At 32.7% G+C, this 25,343-nt stretch overlaps 1 protein-coding gene across 1 annotated transcript in view; it reads left to right on the plus strand.

The window, feature by feature from the left end:
* The first annotated feature begins 243 nt into the window (after positions 1-243).
* The window catches only part of js (jiangshi), a 200,977-nt gene continuing 175,877 nt past the window's right edge, over positions 244-25,343 (plus strand). The window contains exon 1 of the mRNA XM_072535088.1: positions 244-518. Coding sequence (XP_072391189.1) covers positions 435-518 — 84 coding nt within the window. The 5' untranslated portion in view covers positions 244-434. The remainder of the gene's footprint in view (positions 519-25,343) is intronic.

A 25,343-nucleotide genomic window follows, 5' to 3' on the forward strand; every position in this document is an offset into this window, starting at 1 on the left:
CTCGTTAAATGCCCTGTATATTAGTGTGAAACTTCATATTACCTAACAACCCTAACTTATGAATCATGAAAATGCACATAAAAGAATAAAAAATGAGTTTTAGTCAGTTGTACAATTTCTTAGAATTTTTTTTAAATATATGACTGTAATACACGGAATCCCCATAATTCACCGATATCCTACATCGTCTCACAACCAGGTCGCGGGAGTGTCAAAAGTGCACAGCACGAGCTCGGAAATATCGGTAGTCTTAGTCCCTTCTCCGTAGCCTTGTGAACCTGGTGAACTCACGTCCTCGCCGACTTCTGATCTCGCGATTTCATTACTTTATAGTGTACTCATCTTCGGCGGCGATCTGCTGGAAGTGGTAGTCGGCAACATCTGGTGCGCTCTGATTGTGTCTTACAAAAGTGCGCGAGTTTTGATTTCGCACGATGTGTGATTCGCCAAGAAATATGCTTTGGGTGTTTTTGATTGGGACTTTAGTAATTTTTGGAGGATTTAATAATGCTCAACAGGTATGATTTTCATTTTAAAATAATATAGACAACAAACTATAAATGCAAAATAATAAATAAAACTTGGTTACTAAACTGTAACGAATCATCTACTTGAAAGAGTTAAGTGCAAATTTGATAAAAACAAAAATTACTTATTTAATACCAAATTATTATTTGGTTAAGACATTTATTTTTATATTAAATGTTTATTTTGGTTTTTCTAAGGAATTCAACTAACATGTCATACATTGATTTGTCAAATGAAGCAGCAAAAAACGTATTCTCACTACATGTATAATATTTATATTATACAATTCCGATAAATACTCAAACTGTGTGTTATTCGATTTAAAAGATAAGAACGGAAATATTCATGGTTATTTATTAAAAAGTATGCGTTTAAACCAGAAAAGGTGGGATGGAGAACGTTATTGTGAAGAGTTTGATAATGTTAATAGTACGATATATTATAAACTTATACTACAACTTTTATACCCCGTTCCATTAATGAAGTCTAATCTTAATAATGAAAAGAATAGGATATTACTCGCAACAGTTATTTCTATCTTATTATCACAAGTCATTTTTGCTGCGAAATATGCTTCATTTTCATAGATATATTACAAAATATTATACACATACGAATCTACTTTTGAATCGGCTAGGTCAATGGCTTCCTTTAATAATTCATCTTAATATATCCATATCTTTTGTTTTCCACTAGATTATTTAACCCAGAAATACATAATATCCTCTTGTACCACAATTTTCTGTCTTGTTTGACTGGGATTTCCTCTGTCGTTCTTCTATTGATTTATATAATTGATACAGCATCTACTCTACTCTATGTTCGGTATGCTGATGATACCAAAATTTTTATGTCTCACAGTGAACCCATACAACTGATTCAAAATGCCAATGTTGCGTCTACTGCGATTCCTGCCGATAGATTTTTGTATTCCTTTAATATGGCCCCCTAGAGGCCATATTAGAGTGACGTTTTTGTTTTTCATAGTATCCTAGATACTGACGAGAATATTTTTTTTTTATGTTAGATCTTGATTTTTTTTATATTTTTTAATAATACTGTATTAGCATTAGACTTATAGTTATGTGAACGAAAATTAAAATTTAAAAATGTTGATTGTTTATAATCTCTACTCGAAAACAAATTAAGGGGTCATATTCCCACCTTCTCTCTCTCTCTCTCTCTCTTTCTCTCTCTATACATATATATATATATATATATATATATATATATATATATATATATATATATATATATATATATATATACTGCCCGGCATAAATAAATAAGGGATATTGCCAATATAATGGTAATGGTACTTCATTCTGTTTCAATTTATTTGTAAGTAAACAATTAAAATTATTATAGTTGTTAAAAAACATAAAGATTTGAGACCTTATAGAGATAATCAGACCAAAAAAACATTGTATTGGCAAAGCACCTGTACAGCTATTTGAAAAAGACCTTTTTTCTCACAAATGGGAAAAACAAATATAATTGCTTAACAACTTTTTAACCAGTTGTGCCCATCTTTCGCAAATATAATAAATACATAAAAACTCACATTATGAAATGTATTTTAAACGTTTTTATTGTTTATTTTAATAATTATAAACAATTGAAAAACATACTTACTTTCGGGTTTAATAATTTGTAATAACTTTTTTGTTTATAAACATTTTTTAATTTAGAAAATCTTATTTTAAAGAAATAGTATTTTCAAGATTAAGTCGTTTGTTGAACGTTTTTATCTAGAATGCGTAGTTTTTTCACAATACTGAAATGAATGAAAAAAGTCCCTTTTCTTTTGCTGGCATGTCATGACGCAGAAAAAAATTCGATAATCACGAGATAATACAACCTTTCTATCGACATCCCCCAGATATTCCAGTTAAAAAAAAGCGCCCAGTAATTTTTCGATTTTTTAAGTGATTTTTCGGCTTCGATCCTTGAATAATAAACGATAAACAACTTATAAATTTAATTTAATTTAATTATTTATTTCTTTGAATAAAAAATCAAAAAATAGTGTTAATTGTTAATGTAAATAACTGACTAAGTAAGTTCACTTATTTGTTGAGTATTAAAGTTGAACTGGGGCTTAAATAAAGATTAATTGAAAGATTCAAGCTTATGGAAAATTTTATTTCCTGTGTCAAAAATTTCTACAATACACTAAAAGATAAAATTACAATGTACAATGTAATTTCACACAAAATTCACACAAAATTAAAGTACATAGCAGAAGGGTATAGTACATATTAAACGAAAAAAATACTAACATTTTTCGTAGCATAATGCTTAAGTTACTTAATAATTATTTAGTTTATTTATATTTATTTTACATATTAGGTACATGTTGAAATAAATTTTGATATAAAAAATCTCTGAAAAGATTTATATAGAAGCACATCGTTGGCTGAAAGACAAAATATAGCTATTTAACAAAACTATGGTTTTAAAACGAATATCTACATACGAGGATTGACAAAAGGTGAAAACAAAAAACAAGAAAGCGTGCAGAGGTGTCAACTTTAATAGGAATTTTTGGTTGTTTTTGTCTTTAAAAGTAAACTAGTTAATTTAACACTATGTTAGTGATACTTAATTCTGTTTAACCTTGTCTTATTTTTTTGCTAAATTTGTCGAATAAAAACTAGCTGGCAGCTTCTAAACTTCGCTTATGAAACAGCAGTAGTAGGTATTTAAAAATTTAAGAATTCAATGATCAGTCACAACAGAAACCCTCAAACTTTCAAACGCGTTTTTTCTTATATTGACATGAAAATGTCATGTGGGAAATAATAATATCTTCTTAATATACTAACTGTTATTTTATGTATTTAAATTTTTTTTATTAAAAAATTTACCGCCTCCACCATGAGGTAATTAGCGGAAATACAGTATAGGTATACAATCCGAATACTTTAAATTTTATAATAGAAACCTATACACAATAGATAATTTGCAAAATCAACATAATTAAGGTCTGGACCTAAAAGTGGACAGTCAATTAAACAATGTTTTACACTATTTGTTTCGTCAAAAATTTCACTTTTAGATGGATTATCCCTGGTAAACAGGTTGAAGTTAGAGATGCACGCATCTTGTATGTCCTTTACGTAGGCAAGCAATGATAGTTTGAAGTTTTCGGCTTCGAACTCTAGGTATCCACTAATACATATTTTATTGTCTTTAATCTTCCTTAGTGTTCTTCTTCTTCTTGATGTGCCTATCCGTTATGAATGTTGGCGATCATCATGGCAATGTTTATCTTATCTGCAGCAGCCCGGAAAAGCTGCACAGATGTATTGAACCAGAGGTTCTTTAACCAAGATGTTCTTCTTCTTCCTGGACCTCGTTTTCCAAATATTTTTCCTTACAGGATGGCTTGAAGGGGAACATACCTGGATTCATTTCGCATAATATGTCCGAAGAATTGTATCTTTCGAGATTTGATGGTGGTCAGTACCTCTCGGTTCTTATTCATTCTCCTGAGGACCTCCTCATTTGTGACTCTGTCAGTCCACGGGATCTTAAATATTCTCCATTATAGCCACATCTCAAATGCTTCCAGTTTTCTGGAATATTATATAAAATATTTTATAACGCAATGAAACTATTACGCAATGAATAAACACAATAATAATAAATTTTAAAAAACGCAGAGAATATGTAATATTAACAAAAAAAAAATGTAAAAGTTTACCACTGAGTTACATCCCCTTTATTTTTAATGGCATCCACAATTCTTCGAGAAATAGTTTTTATCAAGTTCTGACAAAATTCTAATGTAAACGAATCCCATATTTCTTGCAATTTTTTCTTAAATTCGTTGACGGACCTGGCAGGATGTTTTCTCAAAGCATTTTTCATTTCGCGCCACACAGCTTATCGGGGATAAGTCGGGACTGTTAGAAACCCATTTCAGAAGTGTTATGCCATGGTCTTCAATCCATTTTAAACTCTTTTTTGGCGTATAACAACCTGCGCCGTCCTGTTGGAAGACAAAATCTTCCGCTGATATTAAATGGTGTTCCATAATCGGTAAAAGAGATTCTTCTAAAATATTCGAATATTTATCCGTGTTTACAATCCCGTCGATAAAATTTAACTTTTCCATACCTTTAGACGACATGCTGCCCTGGATCATGACAAATGCAGGAAATTTGACTTTTCTGTTTAGACAGTCGGGATGGAAAGCTTCATTTTTCCTGCGAAAGTCCAATTTTTATGCTCTTTTGACCGTCTTAAAATATTTTTCCTTTGTTGTAATCTTAAAAGTAGTTTTTCCTTAGCCTAAAATAAAATGAAATTTATTAAAAACAGTTCTTTTTTCAATTGTTTCAATTTTTCAGTTCATATCAAAACAGCTGATTTTTTCAATTATAAAACTTACTTTGTAAGTACCAAATCCTATTTTATGGCCCTCTCAGTAACATGTTGATCTAGAAATGTGTCTTCCAATAACGTCACTGCATAAAACGCTTAACTCCATATAAATTGCTCGTCGATTTTTCACTATAATGCATCTTAATGCTCGTCGATCTGTTTCGGTTATTTTACTTTTTCTAGGTACATTTCTAGGTTTTATGACGACCGAACCTGTAGTTTTGTATCTTCTGACTATATTTCTTACACTATAGCGTGACAATTGCAACATATTAGCGATTTCCGAATTGGATTTTTCAGAATTAAAAAATCTAATAATGATTGAACAAATTTTTTCATCGATAACTTTACCTTGATCCATTGTACAATCCACAAACGGCAAAAAGCTTTACAACGTATGTTGACATAAGTGAATGCATAGCCAGGGTTAAGTAAATTTTTTTTATTGTTGAAAATAAATAAAAAAACCATAAGGGTAGTGTTTTTATAAAATATTAATAATTAATGGGGAACTTAAATATAATATAAAAATATGCAGAGTATAATTTGTTTATGGTAATCGACTTAAGCTGCAAATTCCATAGGTGGGCCAACTGATAAGGGGCACATATACCCCTATAATCCTTACATTGTGTTTTATCATCTTTCTTATCCATTGAGCTAATGTATACCAAATTCTATTTTAGTATATCTTCTCATATTAGGCATTTCTAAAAAAGGCGCACGAGCAATTTCAATAATATATTAATTTGTGGCATATTTCACCAATTCAATAGGAATGTTTCCAGGCCAAGCTACTCTTTTATTTTTCATCTTTCTTAATGCAGATTTAAGCTCAGTCAAAGTAATGTATTTTTTATTTTTATTGTCGGCTACTAGTATCTTCCTTTTTTTATTATAAAAATTAACATTTCAGTGGGACTTCAACCCACGATTGACCCAGTTTTAACTTTGGGAAGCTACCGCTCTATTCAGTGCACTACCATTTATTATTATTACATTCTCTTTTCTGTGAATAAAGTCTACAACAAACTTTTTCGCTGACAGAATGATATATCAAGGAATATTTTTTATTGCTGACAATTAGAGGAAGCTACAATATTTACAATTTAATATACTAATTGAATTTATGCACAACGAATCGTTTTTTAGGTTTATTGATTATTAACGTAATTATAAAATTAGATTTTAATCTACATGACATTTATTATTGCACCTCTAAGTTAATAACTATGTTTATATTTTAATAAACCTCTATAATTATACATTTATCTTCTTCCATGGTAATTGCTGCAATAAGTAAAAATGATTAGTTGCCTAATTATTTACACTTTTACAGTTCAGGAAATTATACTAACCTTACAAAAAATTCATATATAGTGAATAATCTTTATTGGATGCCTGCATGTAAGGTCATTTAATTTGGTTCATGATATTGTAGAAAGATATAGGAAATTAAAAGAATACTGTATAATTATATATATTATAATAAAATAAACGTTTATCTTTACAAACACATTAATATATTTGTCTCATTAAGTTGTATTATCCAAGATTTTGATAACTATTTGGTTAGGTTAGATATTGATTAGATATTAAATATAAATTATTTCTACATCATACTGACAACCCCATCTAACTGCAGGTAGTACGAATTAAATTAGCAGAGCTCATCACTTGTTTTAAGGATTAAACGATATCAGGGCAATGCGCGTATTTCTGAAAGGCAGCCGACTCGGAAGAGATGCTACCGGTTTCGTAACACACTTTTTTGTTCCTGGTCTGCTGCGATACAGTGTCCTATCTGCCGAGTAGCCCAGCTACCGCCACCGCTATCCACGTGGTAAAGTACAAACTGTATACACCACTTACACTATATGCTGTTCTAAGCAAGTACCGTTTACGTGTATAATTGTTGCGAAGTTACTTTTGTGTTGAACTATTTCATATTGTGTCGCGCTTTGAACTTTTAACAGATCCTTTAGCCAACTCCATAACACAAATGTCCGTGTTGTACAGTCGATCGTCCTCTACGCGGCACCAGTCTGGAGCGAGGCGTTAGAGATAACGGTCTATAGGAAGCTCATGACACAAATGGACAGAACAAGTCTGTTGCGAGTGGCATGCGCCTACAGGACTGTGTCTGCGGCAGCCTTGTAGACCATCACTTGATGTGTTCAGTTGCATCTTTTGGCGGTGGAAAGAAAAGAGTTCTATGAGAGAAGAGGCCCAAACCTTACTCTGGCCGAGAGAAGAAGACAGGAAAGGGAAAGGTCAATTGAAAGATGGCAAGAAGAATGGAACAACACGGAGGATGTGACACAGTGAACGAAAATGCTAATCCCGAACATAAGATATTGGGTGGACTTTGGCCACAGGCAACTGGATTATTTCCTCACGAAGGTGCTCACAGGACATACACGTTTTAGGGCCTACCTCTCTAGGTTCGGAAAGGCTGACACAGATGAATACCTATACTGTGGATACTCGGACACTGTAATACATACGATGTTGGATTGCAGCAGATGGATAGTGGAGAGGAACAAAATGGAGAGAGAGACAGGTGTGAATTTTGTTACAGTAAGAGAAATAATTGAGTGAATGATTAAAAATAAATCAGGTTGGATTAACATACACAGCTATATCCGTGCAGTGATCAAGAAAAAAAAGAGGAAGAAAGACAGCTGGACCAACGGTAAGGTTAAGAGTAAGAGATGCTGAAAGTTGAAGCTAGAGAAGTGGGTCACACTATATGAGTTAGATAGGCGTGAGTCAGACTGTGGGGAAGAAGGAAATGCTCGTCTGGGAATGATGCGGTACTAGGAGCGATAAGGGTCTTCTACACGCTACCTGGAACGAGACAAGGAGCCTCCTTGCTGATGAATGGAGTATGGATGTGTATGGATGGAGAATGAATGAATAAAGGTAGTGTTTCGGAAGTGATGCTGGCCTTACAGCGGTCATTCCGCTTCCGGATCGCTGCATAACAGAGAAGGGGCTGGTTTAGCAAGTAGGCGTTTAGCAGGTAGACTCGGCGACGAGAGGGCATTTTAAAGTACCTCGGGAACTATCGCCGGGAGTACGAAGAACGAATCCTGTACTAAGGTCAGTCAGGCGGCGTCCTGGACTGAGATGTCTTTTGAAGATTCCAGACCCCCCCTCTATAAAGAAGAAGGTTTCTTCTGCATAACCCAGATGCGGATGTAGTTGCAAATAATGAACATTTTGTTCTCTCAATGTATATCTTTCAACAACGACCTTATGTCGTTTTAATTTATAATTTTAAACATTTAAATGTAATTTAAACATCCACTGATTATTAAGCAAGTGCTCTTAAGTTCACTGATGATGTTCTGATAGGACAGAAAACGTTCTCAACAATTGAATAGATTATTTTTTAAAGGAACTAAGTGATATTTTCAAGTTTTGAGAAAAACAGAAAAATGTTGTTTAATTTTTAACCTCTTGATATTTTAAACTTTTTATTCTTTTTTTCATTAGTATCGTTCGGTTAAAGGTTAATCAAATCAATCTAGAATTTTGGATTATTTTATTGGACAGATTTTTCAAAAAAATTAACTTAGGTCCTTTAAGAAATATAAATTTTATAAAGCAAATTTGATTTTTTAGGTTTTTAGATAATCCTATAATATGGTAATTTTATTGTGAAAAACAGCCACAAAAATATATTTAACCAAAATTAAAGAAATGATATAATATAAAACATAAAAATAAAACATTATTCTTACAAAGTTTAAAACAAAATCGAAAACAAACATAATTTTCAGTTGTATTAAGATGCTTTGGTTTTGGATTTCTTGGTCTTCCAGGAATTTATTATGTTGTAAAACTCTTGCTTATCTTGTGGTACCCACTGGTTAAGGCTTTGCAAATGGCCTATATTTGTTTAACCTAGCTATATACATAATGATTAAAGATCCAAATTGCAAAATGAGTTTTTTGAGATCGAGGAACATTTGTTTGTTGACATTTAGTGGACAGGCTTGTCTTTTTATATTACTTAGGCCATCATTACTTAAAATCAAGAATCTTACTAGCTTGAACTTCTTTTACAGTAAACTTGCCCTTGGCACTTGAATTAACAATAATTTCTGCGAACTTATAAATTTTAAATATTCTGTCAAATTTTTTTAAATATCTTTTTACGACACCGAAATCCCTGTCACAGGGCAACAAGGAGTGCCCTCTAATGGGAAAATAATGTTTAATTTCTTTAATTTAAACAAGAAAACTTCTTGTACAGGTATATGTGGTAGATGAACATTTTGCACATAGTAAAATGCGAGTTGTACCACGTCATTCCTATCGTGACACTCTTTAACAGTATCCTTTAAATTCGTATAAAACTTGTTGGCTCTTTTTTTGTGTACCCACAATTCTGCAACAACAACGTCTAGACCAAAAATATTTATTTACGGCAACATCAAAGAAATATATGAGCATATAAAGGCGAGTATAAAACAAGCAAAGCCCTTGGACAAAAAGCACATATAACAAATAAACAGCACTATTATGAAATAAATTAACCAACAAAAAGAATAATTGAAGAAAAAAAGCAACTATACAGAAAATGGCTGACTACAAACAACGATGAAGTTTATAAAGAATATAGAGAAAAAGATAGAGAAGTGAAAAAACAAATAACACAACAAAAGAATGAAGAATGGAAAAGAACCTGCTTAAATATTGAAACATACATAGGAGGTACAAGAACTTCGGAGTCATGGAAAGTACTGAGAGGATTAAAACAAAACTTAAAAAAGAAATATACAGGGCAAAGAATGGAAGGACTCTTACAAGGAACTGTTAACAGAACAAAGACCATAATTCATTGGAAAAGAAAACAGGCGAAGACAAAGCAGATCCCCACAACAAGAAATAGAAATAACAGATAGAGAAATGAGAACGGCCATAAGAGCAATCAAAAATAAGAAAGCACCGGGACCTGGAGGCATCTCACCTGAGCTTATAAAATATGGATCAAAAAAATTACACCGGATGATACAATGGATATTTCAGAAAGCCATAAATGGAGAACAGCTCCAAAGAAATAGACGGAGGCATATATGACATCTATATTTAAGTTAAGAAAGGAGATAGAAAACGATGCGAAAACTACAGAGGAATAAGCGTAATATCATCAATAGGAAGATTATATGGGAAGATACAGCGAGAAAAGATAGAGCAAGCGATAAAAGGAAAAATCGGGGAGGATCAGGCAGACTTCACGGCAGGAAGATCATGCATAGACCACATATACACACTGGAACAACTGTTGGAAAAGAAAAAAGCAAAAAATAGAGATATACATTTGGCATTTGAGGATCTAAGAAAGGCGTATGACTTTGTACCAAGGTCAGAACTATGGGAGACAATGTACAAATTAGAAATACAGACGGAACTCATAGAAGCTACAAAAGCTCTGTATAAAGAAAATAAAGTGCCCATTAAAATGGGCACTTTAGAATCACACAAGAATCATAGGAGACTTCACCACATCAAAAGGGCTCCTGCAGGGTTGTTCCACATCTCCCACTCTATTCAAAATATGCTTAGAGAAAGCCTTGACTACATGGAAAAGAAAATACCAAGGCATGGGAGTATCGGTATGAAACGAATACCTATATACGTTAAGCTTTGCAGATGATTAAGTAGTGATTGCACAAGACCAAGACGACCTCAGCTACATGATGAAGAAACTACAAGAAGAATACACCAAGGATGGCCTAGATATTAACCTGGCGAAAACAGAGTACCTATCTACAAGTGAAGAAGACATAGAAGATCTACAGATTGATGACAACGTAACAATCAAAGGAAAGGATAAATTCCAATACTTGGGGTTTATAATCACGAAAAAGGCAACAACAGGGAAAGAAATTAGACAAAGATTAGAACAAACAAGAACAGCAATCCGACAACTTAACTCAGTATGGTGGGATAGACACCTAAATATGAAGACAAAAACACAGATTTATAAAACATTAGTGCGAAGTATTCTGACATATGGGGCTAAAAATTGGATCATAAACAAGAAAAATAGCAGTAAGATAGTAGCAACAGAGATGGAATGCCTGCGAAGATGCTGCAGAGTAACTAGAATGGATAGAAGAAGTAATGACGAAATAAAGTAAAGAACATCAATAGAAACAGAGACAACAAACAAAAGTGGTATGGACATGTAAAAAGAACTAGCGACAGCAGATGGATAAAGAGAATAACCGAATGGAGCCCCATAGGAAGGAGGAAAAGAGGACGACCCTGAAAATCCTGGAAGAACGAAGTAGACGACGCCATGAGTAAGAGAGGCCTAAACGATGGAGAATAGGACAACAGAGAGAGATGGAAACGGTTGAGCGAGGGCAGTGAATACTGTAGAATCCCTGAATATATATGTATATATATATATATATATATATATATATATATATATATATATATATATATATATATATATATATATATATCTATACAATTCTGCAGCATCTACTTTTTTTAAGGCATCTCCCAGAGAGGGGCTTTTGATTTTTAAATTCAAGTTTTCGCGAAAAAATGTATAATAATAGCTGTATTTAATTTTCGTTTTAGGATACTTAGATCTAAAAATTTCGTACATAATTTTTATATTAAATTTCCGAATAGTGACTTTCTTTTACTGGATAGCTTTGAATGTGTTGACGAATTAATATGTTTTGATCTTCTGGCATTGCCCGTTTAATATTTTTGCCACGTTTATCTCTAGGAGTCAGATTATTTTTAATCAATGACTTTATTCGCTTGATTGATTAATTCGCTTAATTGATTGTTTTTATGTTTTTGGCTTCTTCGTTTTGCTACATTTTTCTGATGTATCAGGCCTTGAAGATATATATCCTGTTCATCCTTGTTTTGCATTTTGTAGAAATTCTCAAATACTGTTTGTTTTTACGCGTCATTTAGCTTAGTAGAACACTGCATTTTACATATAAAAATAACGCATCTATATACCTAGGCTATTCAATATATAACTTTAATTAACTTACTTGCAAGCACCTCTGATTTGCCTGGCAGCAACCATCATGCCCTTATAATCTGTATACGCAGTACCACTGAGTTTTTTTTTGATTGAATTTATTTGGCAATTATCATCAGTTCTCTCACCTCGCCTTTTTTTTCTAAGGTTATCAGATTGAGGTGGCTCCCCTCACTTTCAGTGTGTCTATTTTCGTCCAAACTATACATATTGCCAGAACAATGTGATTATATTACTCTTAACTGCACACAGTATCGAAGCCGGTAAATCACTGAAAATATTTCAGGAAACGAGGCTTGCATTTTAAAAAACAGAGCGCAATGTCAAATACAGCTTGACACAAATTTAAATATTTATTTTTTAATGGGACTAAGTTAGTTTACTTAGGTCCTTTTTGCGCTAAACCATTATTTTCTCACACAGAAATGCAAGTAAGGAATAATCGAATTTAGTTCATTTCTGCACCAAACGGTACGTTTTGGGGCAATAATTAATTTCGCATATTAAAAGAAAAATGGCCGAAATACCACTTAAGCCCTTTCTAAAATAATCGATTCAATTGTAATCCGTTTGGATTAAAAAAAATAAAAAAAAAAATTAATGTTTTATTAAACGTATTATACCTAACCAAGTGGGCTATAACTGTACCTTTTACCGACCACTTAAGGTTTTCCTTATAAGCAGATTCAATAATAAGAAGAATACATTTTCATTTTTCTTTGCATAATTTTTAAAGATAAATTTTAATCTAATCGATTCAGCTAGTAATATAGAAAAAATAATATTATCACAGTTTAATTCTTTTTTTAAATGTTTTAATAATTATATACAATTTCATTAAAATGCTCCCTTTACCAACCGGCTTGAAAAATACTCACGTATTACCGACCGATTTTTTTGCTATTACCGACCACAAGCACCTAATTACCGGACATTTTAATCCTATTAGCGACCTTCTTGGGGAACTACTTATTTAAGTAATTAACAACATTATATTAACTTATTTATTTAAAAATAATCGTATCTGCTGGCTCAATTGAAAAAACAAATGCAGTTGAAGATTTTAATATTTTTAAAAATATAAATTCATAATACAACAAATAAAAAGTTACATATTGTATTGGGCCTGTTTAACAGATTCAACTTTGGTATGAAATCATTTAATTTTTTTATTATTATATTTTTTATTGCATCCATCTCCGGAATTCATAAATGCCCCATTTATTCACGGGTTTTGGAGGATTAATTTTTGAAAATATTTTATTTTCTGAATATGATAAAATATCCTCTTTCTCAGGCCATTTCCAATGTGAACCACTTCTTATCATAGTCTTCACTTCGAATTCCGTACCGTCAAAGCCAAGACTTATTCCAGGAAAGTACTCTCCTTCATAAATAACCACAGCATATTCTTCCGCTGCAAAATCTTCCCGTTTTAGTTTTTTGCTATTATTCTTAATACGCCAATTATGGATCCTGTTTTTCCAGGAAAGTTTAAGAGGCCTAAAAATAGCAACATCTAGTGGTTGCAATAGATGTGTGGAGTTAGGCAGAAGAGCAATTAGTATTATACCTTTGCTTTTGCAGAACTCAGTTAGATGAAGCGTTAAATGTAAAGAATGGCAATCTAGAAAAGCACAACAGGTAAAGGAACGTTCTTTTAAACAATCTATTTTTTATAGAATACATTCGTAATGAATTCATAAAAACATTCTCCAGCCATCCACCCGGAGTCTGAATGGCCAATACCCAGCCCAGAGGCATTTTCAAATGAATACTGGCTGGTGCTCTTTTATAGGGAAAAAGAACAATAGGTTTCACAATTTGTCCTTCTGCCGAAACTATCAAAAGTACCGTGAGGCATTCTTTCTAGTCATTCTGGTATAAACTTTTTTCGAACCTTTTCTTACGATTACACATTTTTCTTTAGGTGAAAGAAAAAAAGCTGATTCGTCGCAAGTAAAAATTCTTTTTGGGTCTGATAGAACTTTCTCCAAATTATTTGTTTTTAAATAGTCTGAAACTCTATCAAACCAACCACTTTTTCTGTTATATTTGCCCGAAGTTTGGTCAGATTGTGACATACACGATGAGAGAGCTGGCGGAAAAATTTTCGTACCAATGACGACCTGGAGTTCGTCTTTAAATTTATTTGCTCGTTCTAGACGGCGAACTAGTTCTCTGCAACACACCCCAACAGTTAATTTTTTGTTACAGGAAAACCAACAGTTTCTAAATATAGAATCCAATCTACTATGGTTTGTGGTTTGTTCTCTAGCTGCAGTCAGGACACAGTGGGCCGCAGTAATGGCAACTTCTTCATATTTGTTATGAATTTTATCAACTAGGGTACTCTTTGGAATTTTGAATCCTTTGAATGCTTTTCCAAACGACATTCCATCTCGAATTGAATCCAATGCTTGCTGAAGAATTTCATTGGTATAGTTTTTTCGTTTTTCAGACATAGCTCAAAGTTTTTCTTGAATCTGGAAGAAAACGTTGATAATATTCTCGGTCGGTAATAGGTCACAATATATATTTTTTGTACTCTATCACCGACCGTGAAAAAAATATTATTTTAGAAGACTACTTATGAATATTTTAAAATTCATATATTTCATTCACGTTTAAAACAATGAAGTACCATAAATATGTTTATCGTTTCCCGTTCAAAAACAGACTTTTGGAAATATGACACTTAATATATTATTCTATTTGAAGTAATTCTTCCAATAAAATACAATTTTGTTCAACTTTCACATTACTTCTTTTAATTGAAAATAGTTAAAAATACAATCTACTCGGTCGGTAAATGCTTAAGTGAATCGTTTGTTTATTACCTTTAAGAAAAAAAAATATATTATAAATAATTGTATGCTAAAATATTTTTAAAATTTCACAATTTTCAATGACTACATTCCCCTCATTCCGACCGCCCGGCCGGTAAAGGGTTGATTTTAAGTTTTAAAGCAACTTTTACCGACCGTTCTTTAATTGTAAATAAATTTTAATTAGAGAAAATAATTAACCAACGAACACATTAAATCTTTAAAAAAACGTGGTTTTGTGCTATTTCTAAGTGCAATACTAATCTTGATATATTAACAAACGCTTAATAATGCCAACACACATGCACAATGATTCTTATAACCTGCCTTATGTAGTCTTGCAACACCACTGCGAAATCCGTTAAATTTCCACTTCGGAAATTGAAACGTCAATAAACGTACTTTAACCTTTAATTGTGGCTTATTCCCATTTAAACAGCAATTACTTTAAAATGCCACAAGAAAATAGCTTCAGAACAATACCAACCAAGTGCATTGGAAGTTTTTTACTCACTGTTAAGTTTTTTAACTACTATGGTATACAATCAACCATAAGGAACTTTAATATATATATATATATATATATATATATATATATATATATATATATATATATATATTCAAATATATTTAAAAATAAATATATTTAATTTAAAACGTGAAAAATTAACGAAACATTCTTTAAGTTAAAATAAATTTAACATTTATTTAAATTCCTTTTAAGATTTGCATATTTTTATTTACTTATTTCAGATGGTATTCTAGATATAATCGTAACAAGAAATTTGCAGAAAAAATCCGACCGATTGAAAGCAGAGAAAAGTTGAAGCGGTCACGGTTCGAAATGTCAAGGAAAAAATGTTAAATAGGCTTTTAAAGACACCGCAACCTGAAACAATCTATATCTTTTATTGTTTGTTGTAACCATTTCGTGAAATATGTAACATTTATACAAGTATACAAAAATGAAGCTTTTAATAGTTTAAATTTAGTTGATCCCAAATATCGTGATAAATAGTAGCACAAACAGAATAATTTTTTTTATATGAGTGTATATAATACAATTAACTTTGATATTTGTAAATAGCCGTCTCTGATGATCCCTATTAGGGTGAAATACGTATAAGCGGATATACAGACGCACTATACGTGAAATCAAAGCTTAACTGTCTTTTTCCTTTTATTCCGGTATACTTTTTATCTTCCTCTTCATGTGCCGAGTTCGATTATCGAGCGTTGGCTATCAAATTGGCTATAGTAATTTTGTTGACGGCAGGTCGGAAAAGAGATGCAGAGGATCTGTTAAACCAATCTCTCAGGTTTCTAAGCCATGACGTTCGACCTCTCGCCTTCTTCGACCTGGCTCCCCTCTTCCGTCTACCTTGCCTTGTATTATTAAATGGAGTATATTATATCTCTCTGGGTGGCGCATAACATGGCCAAAATATTCAAGTTTGCAATTTTTAACTGTTTTGACGACTTCCGTAACTTTTCCCATCCGATGCAAAACAACTTCGTTACGAACTCTATTCACCCAACTTATTCGTAGGATTCTCCGATACACCCAGATTTCAAAGGCTTTCAGTTTCTTGAGAAGTGTATCTGTCAAAGTCCAACCTTCGACACCATAAAAAAGAGTAGAGAACACATAACATCTCACTAATCTAATTTTCAGACTTAAAGTAATATTGTTTCCACATAACAGTTTCTTCATCTTAAAGAATGCAGCTCTGGCCTTCTCTATCCGTATTCTAATTTCTTTGCTCATGTCCCAGTTCTCATTTAGATTACAACCAAGGTAAGTGATACTGTTAGTTCTCTCCAGTTGTTCACCATAAGCTGTTACCACTTCCGGTTGTATTGGCGTTTTACTGACGACAATCACCTTTGTCTTTGCGGTGTTTAGCTTAAGGCCATATTCATCACACGTTGTGGTAATCCTATTAATTAGATGTTGAAGTTCTTCGTAATTGCTTGCAATTAACACTGTGTCATCCGCATATCTCAAATTATTAATATTGACGCCATTCATTTTTATACCACATTGAACATTATCCACTGCTTTATTGAAAACGAACTCAGAATAGATGTTAATTAGTAGCGGGGACAAAATGCAGCCCTGCCTTACTCCTCTTCGTATTTGAAGCTCTTCAGAAGTGTCCCGGCCAATCCTGATGTTTGCACGTTGATGCCAGTAAAGATTTTTAATAATGCGTAGTTAATGCGTTAATCAATACCTACCTGCTGAAAAATGGCTATCATTTCAGTATGTTTTACTCTATCAAAGGCCTTCTCAAAGTCAATAAAACACATATAAACTGGATTTCCGACATCTCTGCATGTTTGTACCATAACCTAAATACTAAATAGTGCTTCTCTTGTTCCAAGGTTATTGCGGAATCCAAACTGTGTGTCACCAAGTTATTGTTCTATTTTTTGGTACATCCTATAGTGCAAAATTCGTAGAAATATCTTTAAAACATGACTCATCAAGCTGATGGTTAGGTAGTCACTACATCTTTTTGCATTTGCTTTTTTAGGTATCGTCACAAAAGTCGACAGCCGCCAATCCGTTGATATATAGCCAGTTTCATAAATTTTATTAAACAGATGAAGGAGGGATATTTCACCTGAACTTTCGAAGAGCTTTATTATTTCACTCGGTATTTCATCTGGTCCTGTCGCTTTTCGGGTCTTTGCTAATCGTATTGCTTGTTCAATTTCGTCCATAGTTATGTCAGGTCCTGTAACTACTTCGTTAATTTCAAGCTCGGGCCTTTCATCACCAAACAGTTCCTCAATATACTCTTTCCATCTGTCTATTTTATGCAAATTAGTGATAATCAGTTTTCCGTCTCTATCAACGATGTTATTTGCCTGTTTTTTGTTCTGACCTGTCAGTTCTGTTATTTTTTTTATACATATTAAATGAATCATGTTTCCCTGTAATTCTTTACTGTAATACTCTTTATGAGTACTAGAAACCAATTCGCTATGGATTTTTGCTTAGTTGAGGAGATATGTTGTGGAATGCAATTTTAGATTCCCCATGTTTCTAATAACATCTTTATCAACGTCTGTTTGATTTGATTTCGAAAAATTAGTTTACGGTTTTTTTATTTAGACTTGGTGCATTCAGGGCTCTTGTATCGAAACGAGAGTCTCATAGCCAAAATAAGTTTGCCTTACTATGCTAAAGGTTCACCTGTAGGTTTCTTCTAGGAGCCATTGAGACCTGTTTGTCTTTCTTGTATAATATATGGCAAATAATTTCTATATTCCAATCTTCAAGTAGATTGCGTTTGCCATACTTCTGTCAGTGGTTTTAAGAGATTGACAAACGTTTGAAGGTCTAATTTAAAATTTTCTGCTGGTTAGTTGCTTAACTAACGAAACTAGATTCTGACTAAATACTAGATTCCTATATTTATTTTTTCTACGATTGGTAGTTGTCTCTTCTTCGATCTCTATAGGTTCTTTATATTCACCTTTATTTTCTCCATTAAGTAGTGTACCTACTAAAATGTTTACTTTGATGAGCCTTAATTCTGGTAGCTTGTGTCTTGAAATATTTTCTATCGCTATTAAATCGTTTTTAATATTTTCTATGTTTACGCTTTACACTTTTTCAAACTCCTTATTGATTTGTTATCTCTTTTTGTGTTTGTGTATTTGTTTTTCTCTCTTCTTTTTACTTAATATTCTACAACATTTTTCCTACTTTTTCTGTTAATAATTTTCAAATAATCCTTATTCTAGGTGTAAAAATACAAAAAATAACCCTTATATTCATAAGAAAAACATGAAAAATAGATACAGAAAAAGCTCCTAGAAGGAATTGGGGGAGGCCTTTTTTGAGCAATAGGGGCTAAATAAAAAATAAGGTTCTGTTATAGGTACGCATTACAGAATTTATGTTGTTTTTCTTTTTAAAAATATCCACTGGTTCATTCGCATTAATTTCTATTAAATAGTGAATATTCATGAGAACCAAGCCATTCAGTATGTTTTCACTCGTTTTGTTCGGCAAGTAGTTTTTAAGTCTATTAGGCTAAAAGAATCCTTTCTAGGGTAGCAGTGGAAACAGGTATGGTAGCCAGTATTTGCCACAACGAGTAAATATTTGGATATAGTTTTTGGTCCCACTCATCTAAGCATTTCAAAGCTGATTTTAGAGTAGGGAAGGTGAGAGTCATAGCTGCTTTCCACACTTCAACTTCTGCTTTGCAAAATGCCTCTTTAATTTTACAGCCTCAAAATTTGACGGTAACACAACAGATAGTGCCAATACTACTTTACGGTGTTTTGTAAAATTATCAGTAAATTTTTGAATTGTATGGTTGAGAAATGGGATGAATAAATTTATTTTATAATACGTTAATATATTGGAATATTAGAGCGATGCAACAGCTTTCTTAAATTAACCACTTTGCTTCTTGATAGAGATGCAGGTACTCTTAATAAATTCTATGTTTTAAGAATCACTAGACACATAACAAAATTCGAAGATTAAAGTGTGTTGAAGATTTGGACAGCTTGTTGCGATGTTTCTTTATTGTGGCTACATGGTGTGCATGTGCATACAGAGCATGCACAATCGCTGAATAAATTTCCTAAATTTTTATTCTGGCTTTATGCTTGTAAATCCAGTGTATTTAGCACATCGTAAGCAGGCTTTCTTGATGATCAATTGGTAACAGATCTCGAATTTTTTCTTTTTAAGGTTAAAAGGGGGCATTACAATGTACATAAAGAGCAAGAGGACATTTTAGATCAATATACGCTTGGACACAATGCAAATATCCACTCATAGCTGCAGCTCTATCATAACCTCGACAACTATATCAGAACATTTAAGTATGGATGGATTTCTATCATGGATCATGACAGAAAAAACAATAAACATTATTAATACTTTTAAAAGAAAGTTATTAAAAACGATATTGGTACACATCTGTGTGAATGATAAGTAAATAATGAGGTTTAACAATAAGTTAGATCAATATTACAAAGAACCCTCTATATAGCAACTTTAAGAATTGATAATAGCAGAACACCTAGTAGAACGCTTAGTAAAACTATGGTGGTACGTCGGCCAGTAGGAAGACCAAGATAGAGGAGGATCGACGAAGTGAGAACTGATACTAAAGAGATATTGAGGGTGTATAACTGAAAAAGAGCCGCCAACGATGCTTGGAGGAGACGACCTGGGCTGTATTGTCATTGAAGAGAGAGAGATGGAGAGAGAGATAGAGAGAGAGAGAGATGGAGAGAGAGATGGAGAGAGAGAGATGGAGAGAGAGAGAAACAGACAGAGAGATGGAGAGAGAGAGAGAGAGATAGAGATATATAGAGAGAGAGACAGAGAGAGATAGAGAGAGAGAGAGGGGAACGACCAGATAGTGTCACGTCAATAGTTGGAATATACCCTAAAATATTTTCTTAACATATGTTCTTTAACATCTTTTAAATCAACATATCACAAACATAACGAAACTTGCTCCATACGCGCAATGTCAGTCGTCTCATCAGAATGGATAACAATTTAGCTTCCTTTACTGCACCGATGACCTTTTTTTGAATAATTTCACCACAAACGTCAATTATTTTATTTTGGATTTGAGGGCTCATGTAAAGGGCATTCGTCTGAGAAGTGAGCAAATGTTTAGAAAGATCTTTATCCTCAGATTTTACTACGTACCGCAACAGTGCTCGAAAATTACTATCATTCTAAAGTGGTTTGTCAGACTCTGATGTAATGTGGATTCGTAGCGAATCATTTTAACTTCTTAAAGTTATACTTTGATTAATGCAAAAATTTATTCCTTTTACGACAGGGTTACAAAATGTGCAAAATGGAGTTATTTATTAATTTCCTACTTTACGAATATAATAATATACAAATATAAATTGTTTTAATTTTATAGTTGACACTTTGTACCAATTTGTGAGAAACAAGAAATAGATCACTGCCAACAGCCAGTCTATCAACATTCATAGTGAATGAAATATCGAAGTGTTCTAGTTTAACCTACGTATAACCTTGATTTGCGGGTGTTCTTATATTTTGTCCTAAACGTATAAGAACATTATGAAAAACAGCAAATCACAATCAACTTTATGATCGGTGAATGGAGAATAAATTAAAATGCATTTGTAGTATCTTTTATTTTTATACAAATTAGGTTATAACAGTCAACACTTTCTATACTGGATTTAAACGAAAACTTATTTAATTTAATTAGGTTTAATTTCAATTTTAATACAAAGAAATAAACTGTCATACTGGCAGTATACAGTGAACGGCTAAATTATGGAATATTATCATTATTTCGAGAACCGTCGAGTTTTGAGGGAAATCCCGAAACAGGTCGATTTTTGTTATATAATACCCATCTTATAACGTACATGGAGTAGGGATGACGGGATGACGAGAATTTAATTCTCTATTTAACGACATTACATTTTTAACTAAAATATTTTTTAAGGGTACAAAAACAATTTTTTTAAATTTAAATTCAACTAAATTACAACTAATGATTTAATTCATAATGTACTTTAAAGTAACCAAATTACAAATCACAAATTTACAATAATAATTTACAAAACTTCAGATTAATTTACTGTTTTTGCCAGAAATTTTATTAGATTCTGTTACGTGAAACATCAACAGAAAAGAATTTAAGGCAAACACAAATCAATGTAGAAGTTTAAATGCCGATCTCTTAACAACAAGAACAGACGTACTAAACCGATAGACGGAATATTTTAACCAGATACTTAATATAGAGGAAGAAGAAGAAAACCCGGAAGACGAAAGCTGCGAGGTAAGCGGAGCAGACGAGAGGGAGGAGGATCCACCAACGATCCTGGAAGTTAAAGACGCTGTAAACAAACTAGCCAGAAACAAATCACCCGGAATAGATAATCTCCCAGCGGAATTATATAAAGAAGGTGGCCACGATATCATAATAGCGCTACAGCAGCTTATAAAAGAAATATGGATACAGAAGTCCCTTCCCAATGATTGGAATATTGGAATACTTTGTACCATACACAAAATCTTTGAATGCTCTAACCATCGAGGAATTACGCTCCTAAATGCAGCGTATAAAATATTCTCCAATATACTATGCCATCGTATGGCACCATATGCAGAGCGAATAATAGGACAATACCAGGCTGGTTTCAGAGGTGGTAAATCAACAATTCATCAGATTTCAACCCTGAGACAAATTCTAGAGAAAACACTGGACTACGGTGTAGACACGCACCACATATTTATAGACTACAAGGCAGCCTACGACTCTGTAAATAGAAGAGAATTGTTTAGAGCAATGATAGACCTAGGAGTACCAAATCAGTTGGTAAGTTTAACGAAACTAACCCTTGAAAAAGTTGAATGCAAAGTACGAATCCAGGGGGAACTCTCTGAACCTTTTAAAACAAATAACGGGCTACGTCAGGGAGACCCACTCTCCTGTATACTATTCAATCTAGCTCTGGAAAAAGTAATACGTACGTCACAAATCACAACAACTACTGGTTCAATATATAACAAATCTGTGCAAATCTTAGCATATGCTGATGATATCAATATTGTTGGGAGAACGGAAAACGCAGCACGAGAGGCGTACGTAGCATTAAAGGAAGCGGCTACAAAAATGGGTTTAATAATAAATACCAATAAAACAAAATACATGAAAATAGGTACGCAACCACAAACACTACGGCCACTTGTTATAGAAAATGACGTCATCGAAGCAGTTAACGAATTTGTATACCTGGGAACGCTCGTCAATACTGAAAATGACACTACCGCAGAGATAAATTTGCATGGCTAATAGATGCTATTTTGGGCTTAATCTTCTTTTTAAATCTACAGTTATATCAAGAAATACAAAAGTAAAACTCTACAAAACAATAATACGCCCAGTCCTAACATATGGTTCAGAAACCTGGACTTTAACAAAAAGCAATGAAAACATGTTAGGATGTTTCGAAAGAAAAATACTAAGGCGCATCTATGGAGCGGTAAATGAAAATGGTGTCTGGAGAAGACTATACAACTTCGAACTCTATAGGATATACCAGGAACCAGATATCGTAAAATACATAAAGATAGGACGCCTGAGGTGGGTAGGCCATGTAATGCGGATGGAGCAAACCGACCCAGCTAGAAAAACGCTCCTTGATAGACCTATTGGTCAAAGAAGAAGAGGAAGACCCAGAACAAGATTCCTAGATAACATCGATGAAGACATGAGAAATATGGAAATACGTGCTTGGCGGAGGAAGGCGATGGATAGGGACGACTGAAGAAAAATTCTTGGGGAGGCTGGGACACACACAGGGTTGTAAAGCCAAAATGATGATGACGTGAAACGTATAATTTTGTTTCTATTTTTTCTTTTTACTATTCAACTTAAACAAGCTATTGGCCTATTTATGAGGTGAAGTTTTCGAGTATACTAGCAGTAATCTACTGGTAGTAGAAATATTTTCAAACTATCTGTTTTTCATTAATGTGACAACAAGATACACCAAATTAAAATAATCAAAATACAGTAAAAACACCCCTTTGACATCTATTAATGACATCAAATGTTGCTTTCACCTAAATTAATTTTCTACAAAAAAAAAAAATAAGCGACGATGCTGACGATAAGATATCCTCAAATTATTTTACCCTGTAGAAGGTATAGTTAAGTGACACAAAGTTTCGTTTCCGTAACGGGTTTTGAACGAGAGAAGCATTCAATCAAGCTTTGAAAGACGTTATGAGAAAATTACAATGGGAAAAACGGGGTATTAACATAAATGGCCAATACTTGAATCACTTAAGATATGCAGACGGCATTATATTAATAACAGATAAAAGGGAAGAATTGCAAAATATGATGGATGAATTAAATAGCGAATCAACAAAAATAGGTCTACAAATGAATTATAATAAAACGAAAATTATGACCAACCAACCAGAAGAACTAATAATTACAATTGTTCTATAACAAATAAAAGAATATGTATATTTGGGACAACTAATTAAGTTAAATAAAGAAAATCAGACCGTAAAAATAAAGAGAAGGATACGGTTGGCTTGGGTATCCTTCGGAAAACTTTCCTATATACTAAAAAATAGAAAATACCTCCAATATTTAAAAACAAGAGTCTTCAACCAATGTATACTTCCTGTTCTCACCTACGGTTCTCAAACTTGGACGTTTACAAAGGAAAACATGGAAAAAGTAGCAAAGACCCTAAGAGCTATGGAAAGGCAAATGCTGAACATCAGGCTATCGGACAAGAAAAGAAATACTTCCGCTACTAGGATCCGCAACAAAACAAAAGTGACCGATGTATTAACGCAGATAGAAAAACTTAAGTGGAAGTTCGCTGGATATACTATAAGATAGAAAGACGACAGATGGAATAAAATGATTATATACTGGAGACCATATAGTTACAAACGGAAAAGAGGAAGGCCACAAATACGATGGTCAGATGACTTGAAGAAACACGCAGGCCCGAAGTGAATACAAATTGCCTACAATAGAGAGACGTGGAAGAAGGAAGAGGAGGCCTATGTCCAAAATTGGACAGCAAGGGCTGTATAGATAGATAGATAGATAGTTTTCCAGAACCAGGACACAATTTCCTGTTGGATGATCGTTATTTTGATGTTTTTTTTTGAACCACTTTAAAAAAGTTATTATAAATTCTCAAAAACAGAGGTTTCAGATTTCACAAAACCGGATTTTTGAATACAACAAGGACCACATGGATATACACGCACAGTGTTGTGACTAGCAATCTTGTTGTTGAATAGTTTAAAATTTTTAGGAACATTAAGGTAATTTTGCAGTTAAAACCAACTTGATATTACTTCTTATTCATAAATTCAGGAGCACTTCACTGTTTTATGTTGTTATGTTATTACTTTCAATAACATAACATTATAACATGAATTTTAGTTTCAGTGTTTATTGAATTCTCTAAATTAGTTAGACTGTTACTTTCATGGCATTTTGATTTTCAGTTTGAATCATATTTATATGAGATCATTTAGTAATATTATGCATTTGCGTGGATAAAACATATATTACCTTTCAAATATATACTTCTAAAAATATATAAAAGTTAATTTATTTGTAAATAAAACTATCCAAACATCCTGGTAGTAGGTATGAATATCTGGTATTTTTAAAATTTATGTTATTTGCTAAACTGTTAAACTGGAATATATGCGCAGTGCAAATAAGGAGGCACATCATATGAATTTAATAAAATATGACTGATTTAGAAGAAATAATTTATTTACTATTACCGACAAGTTTACTAAAATAGCTTTTTAAAATTATTTTATCGCCAACCATTTATTGATTCGTGTAGGATAATTGCTAGATTATTTAAATACATTTTACTAATGAATCATTTTACGTCTTCCTACTTATTATAAGTCGAACTTTGTTGAGAGATAATATTTTATAGTCTTGTTTATATTTTTTTCAAAGTCATATTACATTAGAAGTGTTAACAGTCTACATTATTATTATATTTTT

The sequence above is a fragment of the Diabrotica undecimpunctata genome, chromosome 6, assembly GCF_040954645.1.
Source record: "Diabrotica undecimpunctata isolate CICGRU chromosome 6, icDiaUnde3, whole genome shotgun sequence".
Classification (NCBI taxonomy): domain Eukaryota; kingdom Metazoa; phylum Arthropoda; class Insecta; order Coleoptera; family Chrysomelidae; genus Diabrotica; species Diabrotica undecimpunctata.